The 24087-nt window shown below is 40.4% G+C and overlaps 1 protein-coding gene across 4 annotated transcripts in view; it reads left to right on the top strand.

The window, feature by feature from the left end:
• HPSE2 (heparanase 2 (inactive)) overlaps nucleotides 1–24087 on the top strand; it is a 569943-nt gene that overhangs the window by 405475 nt on the left and 140381 nt on the right. For all 4 annotated transcript variants that reach the window (XM_032608390.1, XM_032608392.1, XM_032608391.1 and 1 more), the window contains 2 exons: nucleotides 4495–4588; nucleotides 20700–20806. In XM_032608390.1, coding sequence (XP_032464281.1) covers nucleotides 4495–4588; nucleotides 20700–20806 — 201 coding nt within the window. The remainder of the gene's footprint in view (nucleotides 1–4494; nucleotides 4589–20699; nucleotides 20807–24087) is intronic.

Below are 24087 nucleotides of genomic sequence, written 5' to 3'. Positions count from 1 at the left end.
GTAATAGTTCACAGAAAGGTTATTTCTGCACAGCCTCTCCTGGCTTCAGCTTTTAGTTGAACAGCTCAGCCATTTGTGGTGTGATCCTAGGAGGTGCTGAAATTTCAAGAGAGCTTCGAGGAGGACTATGATTTACCTAAAATTATCAGGGTTTATGTGGAAGATGCCAAAGCACCTCTAATTGGCAAATTTCCTTCCTCTCTCTTTCCTTCCCTCAATCCTTCCTTTCTTCTCTCATTTGTTTGGTCTTCTGGTGACTTTGTATCCATTACTAAACTAGTTAACTCTTCAGGAGAGACCAGTTGGTAGCTCAGAATCATCTTTATCTTCCCAGTGAAGAAGACAGAGGAAAGCAGAGAGACTTGCCCCCAGGTCACTGGACAGTCTGGTGGAATCCAGTCCTAGTTCCACTTACCCAGTCTTGGTTAGAAATCACCATCTTTACCATTTTTAACAATTTATTCTTACCAAGTGTCATCACAGGCTATCATGTCCAAATCTAAATGATGTATTAAGCCCTTTAGTACAGGCAGCCACTATCAGAGAATCAAAGCTCTGTAACAGGCAGGAGTTTTTCAGATAACCACAGATTGTTGACATTGAATGTTTTCTTAGAAGCTTCACATTTATGAAGGGTAAGTGCAGCAAGCTAATTGTCCAGGGTTACCCATGAAAAAGGCTCAGGTATTTATCAACTCATACCTATGGTTAAATTATCCCCTCTCTTAAAAAAGAATACTAAATTCTGGAGGACCAAAGTTCTTATTTCCATAGTGCAATATAAATGTGGGTTTATGTTTGCAAATAAAGCTGCTGAAACTTCACAGTATAATATGGGAATTCCTTTGGCATCCAAGTGTGAATCTGACTCAGACCGAAATTATTAAAACGACACTGTGATGGGGGGAAGGAAGGGACTGGGGAAGGGCTGGGGAAGGAAGGGACTCTTATTTGGGCCAAAGATAGAGGCAATGTCCAGGGCCGTATTTGAGAATTTTAGAGGGTCTCTGCCATATCTGTTAACTTCTCTGAGTCTCCTAGAGAGCTCATCTATGGCCGTGGCTCCATTCATTACTTACAAACTGAAGAAAACAACCTGGTCAACATTTTCTGTCTCAATTTTTCTCTGTGCTGACTTCTCACATCTTCAAGTACCTGTTGCATATTTTCTCTTTGATATTCTCTGGGTCTTTGATATCTCAAACAGAATAATTTATCTCCTTTGACAAACCTAAAACCCAGTCTGACTAGCCTACGTGTACTTGGTACCAATGTTCTCAAAGACATTCTCTCTCATTAGCTCATGGTCATCGACTCCCTTCCTGTCTCTCTTATGCTCTACAGAAGCTTTATTTTATTAGTTCTTTTTTCACAGGCTCTCACTTTTACTTTTTCCGTGATCTCCCTTACTTAGACCCAGATTTCTTCTTGCCTGCACTGTTGAGATAAGATAACCTTGTCACACTGGTTTCCTGCCTGGAGCTTTCCCTGCTCCAGTCTAATTCATAGCCCACAGGAATAGCCTGAGACCAACTGAGAATGATTGAATCCAGCTTGTTAGGTTAAAATTGGGGACAAAAATAGGCTCTAAAAAGCTTAAACCAAAGTTTTTACTGGAATTCCTCCCCCACATGTCACATGAAGGAGGAATTGGACTATTCCCGGGTCCAAGAAAACAGCCATTGAGTGAACAGTAAGAGGGAGCCAATTTTGGACCCATGGTAGAAGAGCCTTCCCTGGATCCGAGCTGTGGTACAGTGGAACAGTACTAGTAGTGTATGAGAGTGAGTTCCCTGTCCTAGATAATAACTTCTCAGGGACGTTGTCACAGGCTTACCTACTTCAGACCACATGACCACTAAGGTCTTTTCAAACTCCAGGTTTTTGCAACATAATCACAGCCCTCTCCACCTCTCTCTTTCTCTCTGCCTCCCACCTACTGGAAATCCAGAGTCCATTTTTGCTCCTCCATAATTCCCTAATTCCAAATACTATGGTGGATGAACATACTGTCTTTCTCCAGACAGATGTTCCCCTGCTCACCCCATCCCATGGCTTTTCAGTCTAGGTTGCTGCCACCTTGGGTATTTAAGTAACCTGGAGGGTAGTTTTGGTTATTGAATACCTTTTATGTGCCAGTTTCTGTGCCCAGAATTTCTTCTCATTTTTATCGGTACAGTAACCCTGTGAAAATACTGTAGGGTTGGGGTTCTTTTTTAACTGATTTTAAAGAAGGGGAAACCCAGTATCATATAGGTAGTATGTGGCAAAGCTGGGACTGAACCAAGGTTTTCTAACTCCAAGTTTCGTGTACTTGAGAAAAGAGACCAAAGGAAGGAGGGGAAGAGTGGAGGTCCCTCAACCGTGGGCTGTGGATTTTGTGGGATAGGAAGCATGTTCACAGGGAATCCTACATATTGAAAAAGTACATCTGGCACTTTTATCTCAATGAGCATTAAACTATATGTGTTGCCAGCAAAACTTATAAACTCTGCTGTTTAAAATAGTTACTGGGAGCTAACAAAGAAAAAAGAGGAAACTATAATATATTTGACTAGAACATAAAAGAACACTAATTACAGTACATTTTTATCATATGCGTAATCATCATGTAATATAGTACAAATGTTCATGTCCTTCAATGTGTGTTACATTAACATTTCATGAATTATTTTTAATTTTAACACTACAGTGTTTTAACATGCCTAGCTTTCAGGTAGTATACTATTTAATCACAACTTTTAAAAAATTGGAGGTGCTGCCAGTGGAGCACTAATAGAAAGAGGTTTGTGAGGTAATGGACATGGACATTACCAGCTCTGTGTGTTGCACATAATAAATGTTTATTGGATCTAAGTCTAGCATCTGTACCAGGAATGAGGTGAAAGGTCATGTCATTGGTTTGTTTTATTCCCTAATATAAGTAACCACCCAGATTTTCAAAAGCATGTACCCTTTGAGACAGTCATCTCACTTTTAGAATTCTGTACACACAGTCAGGCCCCTATTGTTTATGACCCCATCTTTGTGAGCTGAAAATTAGAGAAATCAGAAAAGAACTAACAGTTGTTGAGTGCCTACTATATGCCAGACACTTTAGGTTTATCTGCTTGATCTTCAAACAATCCTGAGTAGTAGATATGTTACCTCTCTCTTAAGAACAGGAAAACTGAGGCCCATAAAGGCCAAGCATCTTGCCCAAGATCACATAGGTAGTAAATACCTGCCTTGGAATTTGATCTCAGACATCTCTGGCTCCAAAACCCATACTCTTTTCGATATACAAATGATTTAAACATTGGATTCTGTGAAAATGTGTGAGGTGGTGAGGGAGGCCAAGGGGAAGGCTGAGTGGGAGGAGCTCATCTCCCACCCTCACTTCAACCAGAGCACCTGGTTGAAAGTGCAATTACAAAAGAATTTTAACCATTCCACTACATCACATATTAGTATGGGAATTTAACATTAAAAGGAATTTTTTAGTACTAGAATTAGAATTATAGTTCTATAATACGTACTGAGAGGTTGGTGTCTTACTAAAAATGACATAATCTATCATTATCCATCAGCCAAGGAGACCTAAGTGGATTGGAAAAGGCACCCAGGAGTCATAAGCATTGATTTTAATTAAATCGATTTAATTTGGAATTTTGCAAAGATGAGTGTTGGGAGGTTTGAGATAATGAAGGTCACCTATTCCTGGACTTAGCCTTCAGAGTAAAGATTCACACAGAGAGTCCCCACAAAGCCAGATGGACCTGTTTTGGTTAAATGTTAACAATGTAGTATCAGCACAACTTGATGTCTCACTTAAGCTACCTAACAAAACTGGAGACACCACACTGATGTGTGCCAAACTTGTTGCTATTTTAGGAGAGGGCACCTGAACTTTAATCTGTCTGACTTATTTGTTTATTCATTTATCCGTTCATTTATTCTGGAGGTGGAAGGAGGTTGACTACAAGGTATTTTGCCCAGGGAAGTGAACTGGAGATGAACTCTTTGAGACCTGCTCACTGCACTAAATCAGATTTTTGTGGTTGGTGTTTTCTTATTTAAAGGTGTGGAAACCTTTCAAAATGTTTGAGTAGTCTTTCAAACCTCTCACATACCTTTATTACTTTAAGGTGGGGGTAGGGATGGTATGGGAGGGGTGTTAAATTACTTTCCCTATGGGGAAAACAACTAAGTTTTTCCCCATTACCCAATTGTGTTACAGAGTCCTGTCAGTTCCTATACAGCAATAAATGCAGTTTCAATGGACAAAGGCTGAAAAAAATCACAATATTAGCCCACAAATGGAGGTGAAAATGAAGAGGTTAAAAAGTATATTATTTGTTTGAAAAGTACCCAGGATCAAAACTTCTTTAGAATGTAAGAGCCCAAGTGAACCCTGGGCTCTTTCCTCAGGCAACAGAGACCTCTGGCTAGAGAAATATATTTGTAGTCTCCTGCTCGAGATTTTCTCTGATTCTTATTTTATTTTTATTCCAGTTGCTACATTGATGGCCGGGTGGTCAAGGTGATGGACTTCCTGAAAACTCGCCTATTAGACACACTCTCTGACCAGATTAGGAAAATTCAGAAAGTGAGTAAAAATCTCTGGGGAAGAAAAGGAGTGAGTTTGGGGGTAAGGCGAGGAAAATGTCACAGGGTTCCAGCTGGGTGTTAGCACTGTGGGTAGAAAAATAGTGCAGTCTGGATTTGCATGGCCAAGAGGTGCCTCTCACAGCTGATGATTGCTGTTTATTGCTTTTCAGATTAAGAAGGGTTTGAATGTAGCATATCCAAGTTTAAAAGCTTCTCTATTTTAATAACAAACATTTTGTAACAGTTGGCTTCTAAATTGTGAGTTTCTTAAGGGAAGAATAGGTTTACTTTCTTTTTGCAGGAGTTTATTTTGGGTTAGTTTAGGAGAGAATGATTACATTCATTCAGTGGAGTTGTGGTCTGGGATATCGGCAATTCTGAGCCACATTTACACTATTCCTAGGTGTCTTAGAATCAGCCAAGTAACATCTTACTTTTGTAGAGATGTTGGAGAAGATAAGCTTAAATTAAGCAATTGTATGTAGGTCCTACTGGCACGATACCTGTGGTTAGTAGTTCTCAAACTTGAATACAATCAAAATCACCAGAGATTGCTTGTAGTTTCCAATCTCACTTCTGATGTTCTGATTTAGTATGTCTGGAGTGGATCCCAGACATCTCTATTTTTAATAGTCATCTGTCAAGTGATTCCACCCAATGCAGATCACGTTTTGAAATACACTAGATTAGTTAATTCTGAACTGTGAGGATCTTATACCTACAATTTCCATCTGCCTCTACAAAATGGTGATATCTCATCTTTAGTTTCCTACTCAGGTCCTTTTCCAGGGAATGAGGACCTTTTGAACATTCAACTTTATTTTGAGCAAATTAAACACATCTTTGCAGAAAAATAGCAACAGGTAGGCCCCCATTAATATGGGATGAATGAGGGGAGTTCCCCGGTGGTCCAGTGGTTAGGACTGCATGCTTTCACTGCCAAGAGCATGGGTTCAATCCCTGGTCCGGGAACTAAGATCCTGCAAGCCGTGAGGTGCGGCCGAAAACACAAAATATATATGGAATGAATGGGCAAATAAATGAATGGCTCATTATAAAATTAGTTGTGAAAAAAAATACTATTTGGAGCAATCATAGAAAAGCACTTTTGATTGCTAAAGGGGAGGTCTGTACACTTTTCTGTATTCATATCAATGCCATACTCAGATTACAAAATAGCTTTTGGAGTCTTTAGAGGCTGGGAGGCCTCAGGACTTCTGAATTTCTACATCCCAGTCTGATCCCTCTGGGGATCAGGTGCACTGACCAGCACCCTGATCTGTCACTGTCTCCTACTAGGCAAAGCCTAGGAGAACTAAATGATTTGAAATATCTCTGTCAATCTCTTTGACATTCACTTAGTTTTTAATATTTAAATATTTAATATTTACTGAGCTTTTAGCAAGTACCAGGCAAAGTGCCAGGTGCTGAGGATACAAAATGTAATAAGACATGGTCTCTGCCCTCAAGGAACTCACAGTTTTGAGGTTTAATACTTACTCTGAGCAGGTTGAAAAACATATTACCTAATGGAGTAGAATGTCAGCCTGTTGAACACTACAGTTTTCTAGCGCATTATGCTAATTCAATATTAGTTATTGGCCTCTAAAAAGAGAGGAGGAGATTTCTTTCATTCATTCATTCTTTCATTCAGTAGATATTGAGTGTTTACTGTGTTCCAGGCACTATACTAAGTTTCTGTATTACAACAGTGTACAAGACAACAAGTCTTTATATTTTTGGCTTTTCCAGTTTTGAGCCTAATGATCTGATCAAAGGATTGTCATTGGAAGTAAAATGATTCAGTGGTATCATGGCACTGTGAGCGAAGGGTCATGTAATTCTTTAAGTAGAATAGGTAGCTCTAGGTCAAAGCCAAGACAAATGGATTAGGAGTTAGGTTCTTCCCTTTCTCCCCACTACCCAGTACTCTCCACCACTGCATACACCTTCACCATCACAGAATGTTCGGAGACTGAAATAAGTGGCTAAACTCACCTCCTGAATTGGCCGGGCAAGGCCAAAGAAACTTAGAGTAAAGGGCTCAAACCCTGTGCTCAACTGAAATTCAGACCTTTAAAAACACGTTTGATGGACTTGGAAGGGGAGAGCTAAGTGCGGTTGCAGGGGGGAGCAGTGGAGTCTCCAAGAGAAATAACCTACATACAGAAGGCACTTGGCAGGGGATGGCTAGAATTAGCAGTAGGACCTGGAGTCACCTTTTGGCTGTTGCAAATACAACATGCTCAGAGGTCCCCTCAGGCTTATGTTCCTGTTCCGGTTATGTCTTGCTGTGCAACAAATTACCCCAAAACTTAGCGGCTTAAAACAGTCATCTATTATGACTATGAATTCTGTGGGTCAGGAATTCCCATAAGGATAACTTGTCTTTGCTCCATTAGCTTCAGCTGGAAAACTCAAAGACTGGGGTAATTCAAAGGCTGGCGACTGGAATTATCAGAAGGCTCGTTCACTCATGTGTCTGGCAGTTGGCTGATGTCAGTTGTCAGCTAGTACCTTTGTGGGACTGATAACGGGAATGCCTCTTTGTGTAGCCTGGCCTTCCTCCCAAGGTTTTAAAGTCAGATGCCCAAGAGAGAGAGCCAGGTGGAAGCTCTGTCACCTTTTCTATCTACCCTCAGAAGTCATAGGGCATCACTTCAACCACAATCTATACATTGAGACAGTCACCAAGACCCATAGGGATTTAAGACAAGAGGAAATAAACGTCTCTGGATGGGGGAGTGGCAAGGTTCTGGAAGGGCATATAAGACCAGAAATATTTTTTAAATCATTTTTGGAAAATACTGACTGCCAAAGTTCCATGCTCCTTGTTTCATTTAGTAGCTCATTCAGTTATTTCTCTGACTAGTTTTCTTTTTCCAATTCTCTTTTGCAAAGCTCTTGCCAGATATTGCCTTAAATGGGTATCTGCTAGGGGTGTTGCTGGATCACAGATTCCTTGAGCTTTGATCCATGGGATAGACCTTCTATTGGCTACAGCAGCCTGGACCCAGTTGTTAGGGCCTCGAGGATGAGAGTCTCTACCACAGCCCAGGATATGCCAGGTACTGGCCTGACTTGGGGAGATGAGGGCTGGGAGACCAGAGAAGGGTCACCAAGATTTTCCAGTTGAAAAGTTACTTTGGCTGTTCCTGAAGTCCCCTGTGGATGGGTGGGGGTTTGGGGAATTAGATTCCAGGGTACAAACTGGGGCAGAGTGATCAAACTCCTTCTTTCGAGCCCCCAAAACCAATTTGGAGATGGACCAAGTAAGATTTTAATATGTATATAACTGGAACTCTCATCCAAAAGCTAGAAATGGAATCTTTGTTTCTTTTCTATTTTGAGAAGTTCAGAGAAGTCCTAGTGACCTCTCCTTAGGTCCACAGTAATGGAAAAAAGGGCAAATTTCCCACCAAAACAGATTCACATGAGATTGGTTAGATAAACCAGTGGTGAGGCTGTTTGGAGAAGAGATAGGATACAGGATTTGAAGTCTAGTGGCTTGGGTTGTATGACCTTGGGCCATTCACGTAACTTCTCTGATTTTGTTTCTTCATCTGTAAAATGAGGATGCTAAGAATACAGTCAGCCCTCTGTATCTGTATCCATGTGTTCTGCATCTGTGGATTCAACCAACCACAGACTGAAAATATTCAAGAAAAAATTTTTCAGAAGGTTCCAAAAGGCAAAACTTGAATTTGCCATGTACCAGCAACTGTTTACGTAGCACTTACATTGTATTACGTAGTGTAAGTAATCCAGAGATGATTTAAAGTACATGGAAGGATGTACATAGGTTATAATACAAACACCATACCATTTTATATGCGGGACTTGAGCAACTGCAAATTGTGATATCCACAATTGTTCCTGGAATGAGTACCCGACAGATAGGGACCACTGTACTACCCTCCTTCCCTCTTTGGGAGATTAGGAAGGTCACATGAGGCCGTGTTTTGTTAACTGCTAGTGAATGCTAGTTCTTATTTCTATTATTATTGTTATTTCAGTTATTGTGGTTATTTTTTTTACATCTTTATTGGAGTATAATTGCTTTACAATGGTGTGTTAGTTTCTGCTTTATAGCAAAGTGAATCAGTTATACATATACATATGTTCCCATATCTCTTCCCTCTTGTGTCTCCCTCCCTCCCACCCTCCCTATTCCACCCCTCCAGGTGGTCACAAAGCACCAAGCTGATCTCCCTGTGCTATGTGGCTGCTTCCCACTAGCTATCTACCTTACGTTTGGTAGTGTATATATGTCCATGCCTCTCTCTCGCTTTGTCTATTGTGGTTATTTTTAATAATAATTTACATAACTGGAGAAGCTTCATGTTACCTTTATCCTCAACTTGTTCTTTGCTTTTTTCCTCTTTCCTCTTTCTTTGAACCCTGGAGAATATGATAGGTGATATTTTTGGCACCTGAAAGGCAGTGCTAAAAACAGTTGTGGTTTCTAAATTTGGACTGCCACTTAAGAATTTTCAGTTTTCTGAGCAGTGGGTGAATTCTCGTTATGTGAAAATCCACGTGATGCATTTGAAAGCCTAACAGAGACAATGTTTGGACAACCCACTCCTTTGCATGATCCACACACTCTCTCCCTTCCATTAGAATGAGGATAATCATCTGTACTTTGGGAGATGAGTCAAGGGAAAGAGTTGAGAATCTCTCAGTGCAGGCAAGAGTCAGACGGGAAAGTGAGAGGTGTTCAGGATACAGTGTGGATGGTATAGCATGGTTAGCTGGGCTGACTCCAAAACAATAACATAAGAACGAAGATGAACCACTTCGGCTTAAGTCACTTGGACTCTATGATTTGTGTCATCTTCTGGAGGAATCAGAGAAGGAAATAACACTTTTTGATATTATTTTCAGCAATTCAATAGGCACAGGAAGGAGTTGGTGAAATCCCAGTCATAAGGGAAGTATTTCCAAAAGTACTGTCCTTATGATTGCATTTTGAATACTAAATAAAATGAACAATTGGCTTCCCTAATATTTGAAAATGTCCTTCCTTCCTCCCTTCCTTCTTTCTTCCCTTCCTTCCTTCATTTACCAACTGTTTATGACATTCTTGTATCTTCAAGACTCCTGAGGATAAAATGGAGAACAAGACTGGTGTGGTGGTTATCCTCAAAGACCTTATGGTCTAATGGGAAAATAGTTAATGAAGCAAGCAATGATAGTAAGATGCAATGATTCCCATAACAGGGGACGTTTCGGGTGCTACAGGAGCCCATGGTGAGATGTATCTACCTTAGTTTGTAAAGGAAGGGAAATTGGGCAAGTCTTCCCAGAGGAAGTGACATTTAGGCTAATTCTGAAAGGATAGACACCTTCTAATTTATGCAGTTCTTCTTAGGGTGTGATCAGAGGACTCCTGGTGGTAGATGTATATGATGGAGGGAATGGTTTACATGATTTATAATATGACCATGATCATTCTTTTGTTAATATCATCATTGCTTATGATTGCTCATAATACTTAATAAAGATTAATTCTTTTGAAATCTCAATAAATGCAGTAACATTATACCCCTTTTTCCAATATATCCTAGTTGCAGTATCATGGAAGTAGGTAAGGCAGAGGAATATTTAATCCTTTGGAAGTAACAAATAGATTAAAAAGAAAACTTTTTTCTCAGCCAACTGTTGGTTTACCTACTTATATTAAAGTATATCAAAGGGGAAGAGGGTAAAAGAATAACAGTTATTCTTGAGGATCATAGAATAACTGGATGCACAACTAAAGGAAAATGAGGACAATGACAATGTTAACCTTCTCTAATGAAGAAAAGTGGAAAATGAAAATACCTGAGTAGGGTAAGAACAGTAGTATCACTACTGGAAAAAAAATCACTGTTTCATTGGTTGATTCATTCATTCACTCATTCATTCATTCATTCAATAATGTTGACGGCTTATTTCAATGTGCCAGTGCCTGCCATAGTGCCTGTCACTTGGCAGGTGCTCAATCAATATTGGAGGGAGGCAGTTAGGGAGTGGAAGGTGAATGAGCAGCGTAAAATAGTGGGAGAAATGTAAAAGAAGCAAAGTAATGTGTATGTCTCAATCGCATTTGGATCTGCTACCGCAGCTGTTCACATGCAAAAGAATCTAGTCTGCTACTAACTTTGTAACATAGTGTTGAATAGATAGATATTGATTTAGGCAACCAAGAATGGGCTACGCCTATATGTAGGCACAGTAGGAGAGTATCTTCTGGGTATATGCTTAAGGGTGAAAGAAAGTTCTCTTTGTGGCTCAAAGTAACATTTCAGTCAGTTTGCTAATGCCAGATATTTCATTTTAGAAAAGTAATTTTTCATTTTACATTAGGGGGAGGATGCAGAATGTAAATAACTTGAGAAGAGGCAAACTACACTGATTTAAAATCACACTAAGGTGTTAATATCAAATAATCCTTTCCCAAGAGCAGGGTTTTTTTCTTTGCAATAATTTTAGTTTATTTAAAAAAATTTTTTTAATTGAAGTGTAATTGAATTGCCGTGTTATGTTAATTACTGCTGTACAGCAAAGTGACTCAATTATACATATTTGTGCCTTCTTTTTCATATTCCTTTCTATTATGGTTTATCACAGGATATTGAATATAGTTCCCTGTGCTATACAGTAGGACCTTGTTGTTTATCCATTCTATATATACCAGTTTGCATTTGCTAATCCCAAATTCCCAACCCAACCCTCTCCCACCTGCCTCCCCCTTGACAACCACCAGTCTATTCTCTATGTCCATGTTTCTGCTTCTGTTTCATAGATAGGTTCATTTGTGTCATATTTTAGATTCCACATATAAGTGATATCATATGGTATTTGTCCTTTCCAAGAGCAGGTTTTGATGGAGGGGAAGAGAAACACAGGGCAAAGAAATAGTTAAGAGAGTCAGAGGACCCTAAACACAAACTGTGCCACAGTAATACCTTAGGTGACATCCAGGTGTGAGCCTAAGTTTTATGGGGCTGGAAGCTTATACAATGGGGACCTCTTTAAGAAAAAGAAAACAAAACAAATTTGCATGTTTTAGAAATATATCTGACCATATTAACACATTATCATGGCCCTTCCCAGGACATTAGTAGGCCTGTGAAAACGGGGAGCTGGAAGTTGACGAGCTTCCCAGTAAATTAGCCTCTGTGACTCAACTTGGCTATCTGAAAATGGGAGAATATGTCCCAAGGGAAACTTTGGCTCTTCTCTTTCAGGTATAAGACACTAATGATAAATAGGGGAATCTAGCTGGAAAGGTATGTTTACCACAAAAGAGCTCCAAAGTTTCGGTCAGTGTCCTTCCAAGGAACACATTTCCTTGATTCTTAAACACAAACAATTATAAAATGTAACATCAATTTAATAACAGCTGAGGGGAGAGAGTAAACAGCTGGCAAGTTTCCTTTGATGAAAAACATTCTGATTTCAAAACCATTAAAATGTGGAAAATGCATCATCAACTGACAAAAATATAGTAATTGTATCACCTTTTAGGCTACAAATGCCATCTATTGAGTGCATCATATATTACTAACCCATTGAAGAAACCAGTAATTTTTTTCAAGGCCACACTTACTAAGTAGTAAAATTAGAACTCCTAACTCCAGGGCCCACACGCTATCCAATACACCGTTCTGAATCTCCCATGCTAGTTAACCATTAATTTTGTAGCCCATGGAATATTTATATTCCTGACCATCCAGGATGAGGAAACCTTTTTAAATAGAAGAATACTGAATGTTCCTGGTGAAAGAATATCAAATTGACCTCTTGGTCAGTTGATATAATCTGGGGTGGGTGTCCTAGAAGTGAAAGCTGAATGAAAGTTGGGGGCCACAATCTTAGGTGATATCTAATATTATCACAATATTAGATAGTGGAAGCAGACAAGGATTTTCAGGGACTGATTTGCATTCATTCACTGGACACCATTCGTATGTTTCATGTGCACATGTATAGTGAGGTCCTGCTGTGTGGAAGGCAATGACCATATGAAGGACATACTGGGGGAAGGGCCCTGAGAACAAACTGCTACTTGGGGCAAAAATCTTCTTCAGGAGGAAAAGGCAGCTTGGGGTGACCTTCTAACATTTCCACATGGAAGTGGGGAGATTACAGGGTTTGTCTTGAACGAGAGGGAATTACCTCTGAGGCTGGTGGAGCCTATGACTCGTCAGTAGGTAGACAGTAAGCCTGAGGGGTTGGTTAGTCATAGAAGAGGACTGGAGAAGGGAAGAAGAGTGTTTTATGTGCAGGTAGCTGCTGTCCAGTCTTTCCCTCCACCAGCACTTATCCTTGAACATAGTCATTGCTTTGGGACTGTGAAACTTTCTTCCTCATTTTCTTGCATATGATCATAATTTCCTTGCCTCCCCAGTGACTTTCTTTTTTGTGTATTTTCTTATTTTAATTTTATGTTTAGTTGCAATTACACTCGATTGCTTTTCTGCGGTTTGAGATAACAAGAGCAGAGAATATAATTTTAAATCCTAAAAATGACACAGAAACAGAAGCCACACATTAAAAATTGATCTGATACCAAAAGAAAATGGGCAAATATGGCACTCCGGAACAGGAAGATGTTAAAAAGAAATTATACAGAAAAAATTAATGAAACTGACAGGAAGTTCATTAGACAGAAGAAATAAATCAGGAAGAATGTGATGAGATATTGGAATGGCTGAGCTCAGAATAGCTCGACTTGTCTAACCTGAGAAGGACATATTAAATATGGAGGCAGTTTAGTGAACCAGAAGCTTCTAGGTCTCCTCAAACAGAAAAATTCAATTAGAAAGTGAACAGAGTCCCGAAATGGAACTGTGAGGATTTGATGTTTGCTCTTATGGTTTTGAGGTTATTAGTTATCTTCTCTGATATCTACTCAGCATTTCCATTGGTAAAATATTACCTCTCTCACTTATTAACAAGTAAACTACTTCACTGTCTCACTATTTAACAAGTTTTTAATAAGCGAAGTGGCTGACAAGTATTTTATAGGGCATGCAAAATGGAAAAAAACGTGGCTTTCTCAAGTTGCTTATGGTGTAGGAGGGTTAGGCAAACAGAAAGTTACAACTCAGTATAATAAGATCAAGGATAGCAATAGCTTCCAAGAACTTTGGGGGCCAGAGGAGAGAATTAATTTTCTGAAGTTTTGAGAAAAGTTTCACAGAGGAGGTAACATTTAAAATAAGCCATGAAAAAAAAAAATCAGACAACATGGATTAGAAGTGAGTAAGGGACAAAGTGATCATCAAAAACCTAAAAGAAAATCATGTAGTTGAAAAATGGTGAGTCCATTTTTTGTGGTGAACCTCAGATCTTGTGGGGACGGAGAGGAGAAAAGGTAGCCAAAAAAGGGTAGCAAAAGGGGTAGTTATGAAAGGTCTTAGATACCAAGTAAAGGAGTTGGTATCATATCCCATGGATCAGTGTTTATCACCACGATTTCACCATGTTTAACATGCTCCCATGGACAAGTGGATAAAATAGACTCTGGGGCTCTGTGTAGTTTACTGGCTCCTTTGCATTTTTTTCCATGTTAAGGAAACATTTCATAGTTCTGACGAATGAAAAGAATATTATTGTGATAACATTGAATCTACTTTCTTTCATTTTTAAGTAAATCATTTCCCAAATCACTGCTTTCAATATTACCTGAAACAAGTCACTCATAGCGCATCTGCCAGATAGTCGCACAGAACACTCTGTGAGCACATGATTGAGTTCTGCTGCTGGTAATGGAAAGCCACAGAGGTTCTGAAGCTAGGGAGGAACTTGTCAAGTTAACAGACAGCAGCACTGTAGAGGATAGTCTTGAGAAGGATACACTTTCAGGAAGACCAAGGGAGAAATGATAAGATCCGGAACTCAGGAAGGGACAGTGAGTGAGAAAGGAGAGGGCAGAATGGAATGATCCTGTCCTCTTCTAATATAGTAGGTAGCTTAGAGTCAAAAACACAAGAAGGATGGAAAAAAAATTGGAACATTACTCTCAAGAGCTCTCACCTGGACCTCTTATAAGTACAATAAGGAACAAAGAGGCAGGGGCACCCCCAAGAAGAGCTATGTGCATGGGTAAGGTTTAAGAAGCTCCCTAAAGCTATTCAGCTCCTTTTAACCAGTGACATAGGGGACCAGTTCTGGCTGCTTAAAGAGCTACTGCTCTTCCTGAAGTCCTGGGGGAAGTTGATTTCCAACTGTATGAGATGCTGGAATTAATGGATTCCAGCGTCTTTTGGAGGGTGGGCCTCTTGCCAGGGCTGATTAGCCCCGCTGGCCTGTCCACTATTCCTGTTTTATTGCTTCCTTTCTCATTAAGGAAGGTGTTGGGTTTGGATAACCATAAGCAACATGTCTGCTGTTACAAGGCTACCATCACTTGCACACTGAAACCAGGCTCTCAGGATTCTTTTTTAAACAGATCACAGATTGAGAGAAACAGGAAAAGGAAGCCCAGGTTTGAAAATATGCCACAAAAAAGGTTATTTTCCTATTTTTACTGTTTTCTTTTTTAAAAAATATTCAAAGTGGTAGGGAAAATAAAACTTAAAAGAAAAAAAATCAATACTGTTTTTCTCTCTCACCCCTCCTCTCTCAGTATAGCCACACGAAGCAGTCCTGATGTCCTCAACCCCTGAAATGACAGGAAAGGGAGTTTGAGGGTTTCCCTTCATACCACCCTGCCCCCAGCTGGCCCAAGGATTCTGAGCAGCCACTGGCAACTTGCTAAGCTGTTCTGTGGATGCCTCAAAGCTCCCTTGTCCACATGGGCCCAAGGCCTGAAGTCTAATGGGGACAAAAGAACTACTAAAAGGGAGACAACCACTCAACTCCCCTCTCCCTTCACTTCAGTAATCTCAGCATTTGTACTTCTTCTCCCTCCCCAGACAATGTGTTCCTTAAAATAATCTTCATCGGCACATCATTTCTCACTAGGAACTGTACCCTTGTTCTTTCCAGTCCTCCAGTTTTCTCTCTTCCAGCACAGGGGGGATCATATTCACGCAGAAAACCACAGTGTTAAACTATAGCCCTCAGTTTCTTAGAGTTTCGCTTTCTAAGGGAATTTTGCAGCTGGTTCCATCTGTTTTTCCTGATTTTTTTCTGTCCATGCTAATTTCCTCTACAGTCCCAACCAGCACCCAGCCTCAGCACCTCCCCGACACGTTACTATGATGGTCTTCTCCGCTCATAGTAGACACACAGTTCATTAAGCCTCTCACCATGTCTGAAATAGGCCTTTCCCTGCTACTTAGCATACATCTGGTCTATTACCTACCACCACAAACGTATCCAAAAGAAAAGCAACCAACTGTAATGTTAGATTGATCCAGACACAATCTCATGTGCTTTGGACAAAGAGAGTTGTCTAGGTAACATTTGCTTTACTTTAAGCGCAAGAGGGAGGAGATATGGGGATATATGTATATGCATAGCTGATTCACTTTGTTATAAAGCAGAAACTAACACACCATTGTAAAGCAATTATACTCCAATAAAGATGTTAAAAACAAAAAAGAGCTTACCATATGCCAGACACCTTTCCAAGTGCTTTACAAATATTAAAGGAGAGCAAGTGCTTTACAAACATTAAAGGAGAGCATTTTCTAATTTTACAAATATTAAAGGAGAGCATTTTCTAATTTTACAGCTGAGGAAATTAAGGCACAGTGAGGTCAACAGTGAGTCAATGATAAAACCAGTATTCAAACACAGGCAATGTGTGTAGAGTCCATGCCCCTAACCACTAATCAGTTCTGCCTCACCAATTACAAGAAGTTTTAGATTGTTTCCTTCCAAATCTTCCTGCAAGTCAGAAGACAATGCAGATGAACTTTATTTACACAGAGTCTGTGTCCTTGCTGAGTCCTGTGTACACAGTAATTTATAAATCCAACCATTTTCTGGAATCAAGTCCTCATTTAAAGGAACTAGACTTTAAAGTCCTTATATAAGGAGCTAGAGGGATCTTTCCTGACTACCGTCTAAAATATCAACCCTCCCCTCCTGCCAAGGCACTTTCTGTCAGATTACTCTGTTTCATGTTCCTTCTAGCACTTATTATTTCTAAATTTATGTTTGTGTGTTTATTGTCAGTCTCCTCCCCTTGACTAAAATATAAGCCAATGAGAGCAGAGACTTCTGTTTCATTCACTGTCTGCCCCTAGAACTCTGCTTGGCATAGAGCAAATGCTCAGTATTTGTTGAGTGAATGAATAAATGCGTTCGATAATGCCTTAATGTTTTTGGATGGACATCCTTCGCCCTTTTTCAGTCTAATTTAAAATATTCCCCTTAGGTAATTTCACCTACTCCTGTGGCTTTTTCCACCACTCTCAATACTTACCTCTGGCCCAGATCTTCAGATCTTTGTTTTTGAGATTGCCAGCTCTGACCAGCTCTGGCTTTTTTTTTTTTTTTTTGTCTCCCATATTTTTTATCTAATTTTAATTTCCATAATCAAATTTACTCTTGACCTTTGAGGGATAGGAGCCAAGAGGACCTGCATAAGCATTACAAAATACTAATACATTTTAACATTTTGTATTTGGAAAGGACTTAGATTTCATCTACTTCAAATTTGTGGCTTTACATGTTGGTGAAGAAATTGAATTCCAAGATAATGCTGAGCCAGAAGTCTCACAGCTGCTGTGTGGTAGAACCCCAGACTTCCAGGACGTATTCCTCTTTCCACATCAGTTATCTGCCTATTAGCGTCTACCTCTCCTTTTGCTAATGATACATACACACAAACACACACACACACACGGCTTTATTGAGGTATAATTCATATACCATAAGAGTCACCCTTTAAAAGTGTGAAATTCAGTGGTTTTTAGTATATTCACAGAATTGTGAAACCATCACCACTGTTTAATTTTAGAACATGTTCATTACCCTCCAGAGAAACCCCATACCTATTTGTAGTCACTCCTCATCCTCCCCCCTCATTCTCCCTCACTTTTTCCAACCCTAGAAAACCATTAATCTACTTTCTGTCTCTATGGATTTGACTATTCCGGACATTTCATATAAATGAAAGAATATAATATGTGGCCTTTTGTGTCTGGCTTCTTTCACTTAGCTCAATGATTTCAAGGTTCATCATCTTATACTAGTTACCTTTTTGTTTTGTTTAACCAAACCACCTTTCTCTAACTGCCTCAATCATTTCAATATCTTTGAGCAAAAATTAATCTTTGACTATCCTGGAAGCCAAAGGCAAAAAATAAAAACACAGATATGTTACTCAGTTCCAGTTAGTCACAGCTCCAGATCCCGTCCGGGCGCAGCCTCTCTGCACACGGCCTGCGTTGCTGCCTCCATCTTGAGCTGGGAAGTTGTGCAGCCGCTTTGCGCTAGAAACTCTGGTCTGAAAGTGCTGGGTTTGAGGCCTCTGCCCGCCGCACCCTATGAGCCAGTGAAACTAGACTAAGTGCAAAAGAAAAGAAAAGAAAAAAAGTGGCCTGGAACCGAACCAGCAATATCTTTGAGGTCTGCCTGTATACAATTTGATGAATTTGGACATATGCAAACACTCATGAAACCATCACCATGATCAAGGGAGAAGATGGCGGAAGAGTAAGACGCGGAGATTACCTTCCTCCCCACAGATACATCAGAAATACAGCTACACGTGGAACTGCTCCTATAGTTCCAGTTAGTCATAAAGGAAGCACAAAGTTTATCAGAAGCATGGATGTTTTAAGGGGAATCATCACTGTAGGCCTTTAATTTCTCCATATGACTCTGTCTTCTGATCATTTAAGGTGTTTTTCTCGCTTTCTTATTTATACTATTTCCAGCTGCCCTTGGGTTGGGCACTCTGAGCAGTGTCAAGAAGGGGGAGAGGACCACCTTGTGGTGTCCTCAATGACTCTGGGTGCAAGGGGAAATTCTTATTTAATCTTTAACAGTTTCCAGCTTGACCTCCGCTATTAATTTTTTCTTCTATTCTTGATCATAATCCTTACTTACATCTCAAATTTTTAAAATATATTTACAACTTTAACCCTGAAAGCATCAAGTACTTTACCAACCCTGATTTTAAAATAGGTCTCAAATAATGCATATTCTCTAGTAGATGCAGGGGAGAGAGCAGAGGGCAGGGAGCTATACATAGGGAGAGATGAAAAGAGGAATATGATTGCTTGCTAATGTCTGCCCATGGGTCTGGGAAAAGGAAAGTTCTGGCATATATGTTACAACATACATATGGTTTTTGGTTTTTTTTTTTTTTTAGACCTGAGGTGCAGAGAATTAATTACCCTCCTCAGCTGCAGCAAACTATTATCATCAGTTCATGCAAAGCCCTCCTTTTGTTTTAATTTTCACCTTCATCTCTAATCCGCACTTACATTCACCTCCCTTTTATACATGCCTTCCTTATGTCTTTTTTTTTCTTATTTTCTTTTTTTTTCTTTTTGTTTTCCTTTTTTTCTTGTGTCTTTGATATATGTCCTTAACAGAGATGCATCTTTATATACTTTTAGTGTTATTGGGTATGAATGAGTAATCACATAAATAATATTGTGCCATAAACCTCATTCTGTTTCTGTTTTTTAAAAGCTCACTAAATCTTTAAAGCCTGTTCATGTTGCTGGACTTATATTGAATGTATTGCTATAACTGCTGCATAATATTTCATGTATGTATTTTACTTTTTCATTCCTCTAGCAATGGACACCTGCCACAAACAGTGACATAGTAAACATCTTCATACTTGTCCCCTTAGAGACCTGAGGCAGAATCGCTTTGTTCTATATGTCTAGGAGAGGAATTGGTGGGCCGTAGGACCTAAATACACTACTGCCTTTATCCAGCCCCTCTTGTGCACAACCCGCATCCTCTCAGTCCCACCTCCTACTCTAGCCATCCCTGCAGAGACCAGAGCTAGGCAGCTGCACAGGCTGCAACCAGCTTGGTGCTGGTGTGGTGCGGGAGGACCTCTCATTTTCTGCTCTGGGACTTCTCTAAGGCAGAGTGTGGAATGGTGGGAACCTGCTCAGCACTCATGCCTGCACAGTGAAATGGGGTGATAACAGTCACAAGGCTGCTCTTGACCTTTGGAGAATAGGAGCCAAACGATGAATGCTTCCCCTGGTCACCCCCCCGCCTTGGGGGACAGTTCTGAGACACAGTTCTTAAGGCTTTTACCAAGTTCCCTGTAGAATTGAGTATAAGTTGCCAGTAGTTACCAACTTGAAAACTCATTCTTGTACTGTTTTTTTCTTCTTCCTTTTCACAGTCCCCAGTTCCTCATTCCTGCTCCCGGTTATTTCTTCCCAAATGAACTACGTATAGACAAGCCTTTGTCTTAGACTCTGCTCTCAGAGATTACCCAGCATACAACATTATCCCTAAGTACTGCCAGATTGCTCTCCAGAGAATCTGAGACCACATCTAGATAGTCTGGCCAATCTCCAGCTTGTGGATCAGAGGCGAGGATATTTCAAAATTTCAGAGGGCCACCTTTTGACAAGAGGCTTTGTGTATGCTTAGAAGGCAGCTCCCTGTGTAGGATGTTTCACGTGTGAGTCAGTGGTTTTTCTTTTTACACTTACTGCAGTTATTTTCAAAATGTGGTTGTAATATACATACATGCCTTGGTAATGATAATATACCTTTCCCAAACATTGATCTCTGCCCTCTCTCATGATTCACAACTGCTGATGCATGGACAGTACACTCATCCATGGATGTGCCATAACAGAGTATTAAGAAAATTTGCTTCTCAATACTTGTTAATATGGAAACATCATACCACCTGTATCTTCCAGTGAAGGGTGTTGCAGTCAACTTATGTCCTAGATAAAGATGCATTGTTCTTCTGTCACATTGTCACTTGGGTTTTCTTATGGGAAAAAAATGATCATTTCTGTGAGTGGACATGTATCAATGTTAATTCTTTTGTGTGTGTGTGCCAGCTATCTGTATGGGGTGCATCACCATGAAAAGAGCACAGGTCATGACCACCTGGGAGCAGCGGATGAGAGGAACTTCTTTAAGGGAATGTATGTTCCTTCTCATTTGGGAACAGCTTTTAAAAATCTCATCATCTCCTTCTGCTTTTGTTGTGTGAACAGGTGGTTAATACATACACCCCAGGAAAGAAGATTTGGCTTGAAGGTGTGGTGACCACCTCAGTTGGAGGCACAAACAATCTGTCAGATTCCTATGCTGCAGGATTCTTGTGAGTAACACTTGCAATTTCACTCCCAAGGGCTTTGAGGAAAGGACAGTGAAATTGCTCATTATTCTGCCCATTGGCCGGGGGAGGGGGGGTTCCTTTCCCACTGAAAATTCTTCATCCATTTCTTTGTAAATGTGTTTAATCACTCAACAAACAGCAATTAGGGACTTGTCTAGTTACTAAGATCTCAGGTGCCAGCATTAGAGCAAAAGTAATAATAGTAGTAGTAATCATGATAGTAATAAGAGCTTTATTTTATGTCTTCAGTGCAAAATACAGTACAGACAACATACATTTTCTCTTCTACTTTTCACCTGAGTCCTGGGAGATAGGTAAGAGTAAGACAGGGGTTTTGCCCTTTAGAAACTTATGATTGGAGGAATGGAGATGGGGAATAAGAAAAGCTGTAGGAGACAAGTGTCATAATAATAATAATTTTAACTGCATAGTGCTTGCCATGTGCTGAGGACTATCTGATGTGCTTTATATGTATTTAATAATTTAACAACCAGTGTATTAGATACCCTTATTATATCCTTATACCCTTATAAGAACCCAGTGAGATAAATGTGATTATTGGTTAGTGGCAGAGCTTGGACTCAAGCCAAGGCAGTTTGCTCCAGAGTCCAGCCTCTTTGCCACTACAGTGTGCCATCTCTCTTTCTGCCTTACGTGGGCTATCCACAGGAGGGGTAGACATGCAAAAGAATCAAGAGTTTCTGAATGGGAGGATCAGGAAGGGCTTTGCGGAGGAAGAGGCATTTGAGTGGAACATAGATTTCTCTAATTTCTATAGGTGAAGATTGTTGCTGATGGTAGTGGGAGCATAGAGGCTGAAGGAACATTATGAGGGGAAATGATTAGTGTGAGAAAGCCTCAGTATCTGCAGGGGTGTAGTGAGGGCTGTGATTAGGGACAGAGTTTTACCACCAAATCATGGAAGACCTTGAAAACCAGGCAGGGGAAATGAGGCCTTGTTCTATACTCAGTGGCTAAACCATTGATGATTTTGGAGGAAGAGAGAGACCCATCTGACCTGTATTTAAAACGTTGGCTTTGATAGTAGTATGCACAAGAGTTTGGATAGGCAAGAGGTAGGAAAATGAACTTGAAGGCTACTGTAGTCGTCTGGAGAACAACTTAAGCCAGAAGCATGAGGACCTCTGGCTGGCCTGCCATTGTCATGGACCACAGATTAACCAAGTGACCTGTTCCTGGTCCAGTCTAGTCTGTGGTCCTGGTTTTTTGTCTGAGCAAGGTTCTCCTAAGAACTGCAGCTCTGCCCTCAACTATGCGTTTCACTGCTAACAGCTGCTCCTAATTATATAGCTGTAGATCTTCTCCATGAAGGCAGCTTCTTCAATACAGTTGTGAAGGACAAATCAGGCTGGTCAAGTAGGTTGTCTTTAAGATGGCATCCTGGCAGATGCAGATGAAGATAATGAGTCAATGTCTACATGGTGATGGCTGGGGTCTTCCAGCCCTGTGACCTCACATGAGAGGCACAGAGAGGTTGTTCAGGGAGCATGGTTCAGTGAAGGAAATGGAGTGAATCAGCATTTGCTACAGTGTTGCTGAGGGTCTTCTTTCAAAAGTACTCTCCTCACGGGGTTTCACTGTGAGAGACAGGTTGACAGTCCGTACTGCAGGAGGCCTCTGGAATCAGAAGAAGAATGGCCTTTGCTCAGCCTTCACAGAATGACTCCTCTGCAGGGCCCAGCAAGCAGCCCTCTTGTACTGTTTTCGTGAACATTCTTCCCTTTAGAGAGTGATGTGAAATGAGAAATAGCACAGACCTTCATGAAGAGAGCTAGAGAGAGACCTGCCTTTTCATTAGCATCAGCCAGATATCCATAGATCTCTGAGTCGCTTTGCAAACACAGATTAATATTGTTGTTTAGATTTTGGTTGTAGTTCAGATGTCCAATGCTTTGTTGACAGATCAAATGACAACCAGCTCATTCTGCCCCTGGTCTTCTCTCTTACCTCTTTATCACCCATTTCCTCTCAACCGCACTGGCAGTACCTAGATATATGCCCTTTGAGTCCAGTTCTCCAAGGGGCATAAATTGCTTCCTGGGAAAAAAAAATGTAAAGCATTCTAGGAAGCTCCAGAAGGCTAGCAAGGAGTTGGAAAGAAGGCATTTTACAGCCCTTTTTCAATACATGGCATAACTATAAGCTTACCAGGGCATATACAAATGCATACACAAATGAGAATTCTCTGCTGCCAAGTATTCAAGGGTAGTTTTCCCAGTCAGGGCTTTGAGATTCTTTGATGCCCTACCCTTGGCATGCTGCTGTGTCTGCAGCACCTAGTAATGTCTGCCATGTAGTAGATATTCAATAAAGTTTTGTGGATGAAAGATAATGGCTGCAGAAGCATCCTTGGTGAGATATACCAGTTATCTTGCCACTTTTCTCTACTTGAACATAAAAGGGAGACCTGGGACATCATTTATTTCCCCTACTCAGGAGATTTATTATTACAGGAGGAAGATGAAGACAACTCCAGAACTAACCATCTATTCTGAAAAGCCATGGGGAAACAAGGGCTCTGGCCATAGTGATTAATTAGTAATGGTCTTCATGTCAGTAAGGTCACTGGTTTGGAGCTCCATATGGTCTCAGATTTGGGAAATCATAACTATGCATTATTTGTCCCTAGAATGCTGAATGGTGATTCTCAAAGTCCTAGAATCTAATTTTATCCAGATCAATTTCAACTTAGAGTATTGAGCACCTATAGTGTGCCAGGAGCTGTGATGGTTGTTTTGGGTACAAAGCTAAAATGTGTCTATTTTTGATGAGCTCATACCAGCTGGGAGAAGACAGAGAAGTAAGTAATTATCATTCAGTGGGCCAGCAGAGGGTATGAATAAGAGTTCTGGGGAAGTACAGAGGAGAAAGATACTACTATTGGCTGGGGCAGCAGAGTTTAGAAGGAAATGACACTTGACTTGGAGATTAACAGGTGGGAAGAAATTTGCCAGGTGAGGTGGGTTAGTGGAAGAGAGGAAGGAAATTCTAAGGAGAAGTTAAAACATATAAAAAGGCTCAGGTAAGTATGTGAGAGCAGCCAAAAGTAGTTTGTTTTTTGGTTTTTTTTTTAAGATGTTGGGGGTAGGAGTTTAGTAATTTATTTATTTATTTTTTGCTGTGTTGGGTCTTCGTTTCTGTGCGTGGGCTTTTCTCTAGTTGTGGCAAGCGGGGGCCACTCTTCATCGCGGTGCGCGGGCCTCTCACTATCTCGGTCTCTCTTGTTGCGGAGCACAGGCTCC

The sequence above is a fragment of the Phocoena sinus genome, chromosome 16 (assembly GCF_008692025.1).
Source record: "Phocoena sinus isolate mPhoSin1 chromosome 16, mPhoSin1.pri, whole genome shotgun sequence".
NCBI classification, from domain to species: domain Eukaryota; kingdom Metazoa; phylum Chordata; class Mammalia; order Artiodactyla; family Phocoenidae; genus Phocoena; species Phocoena sinus.
This window is presented reverse-complemented; position numbering and strand designations above follow the sequence as displayed.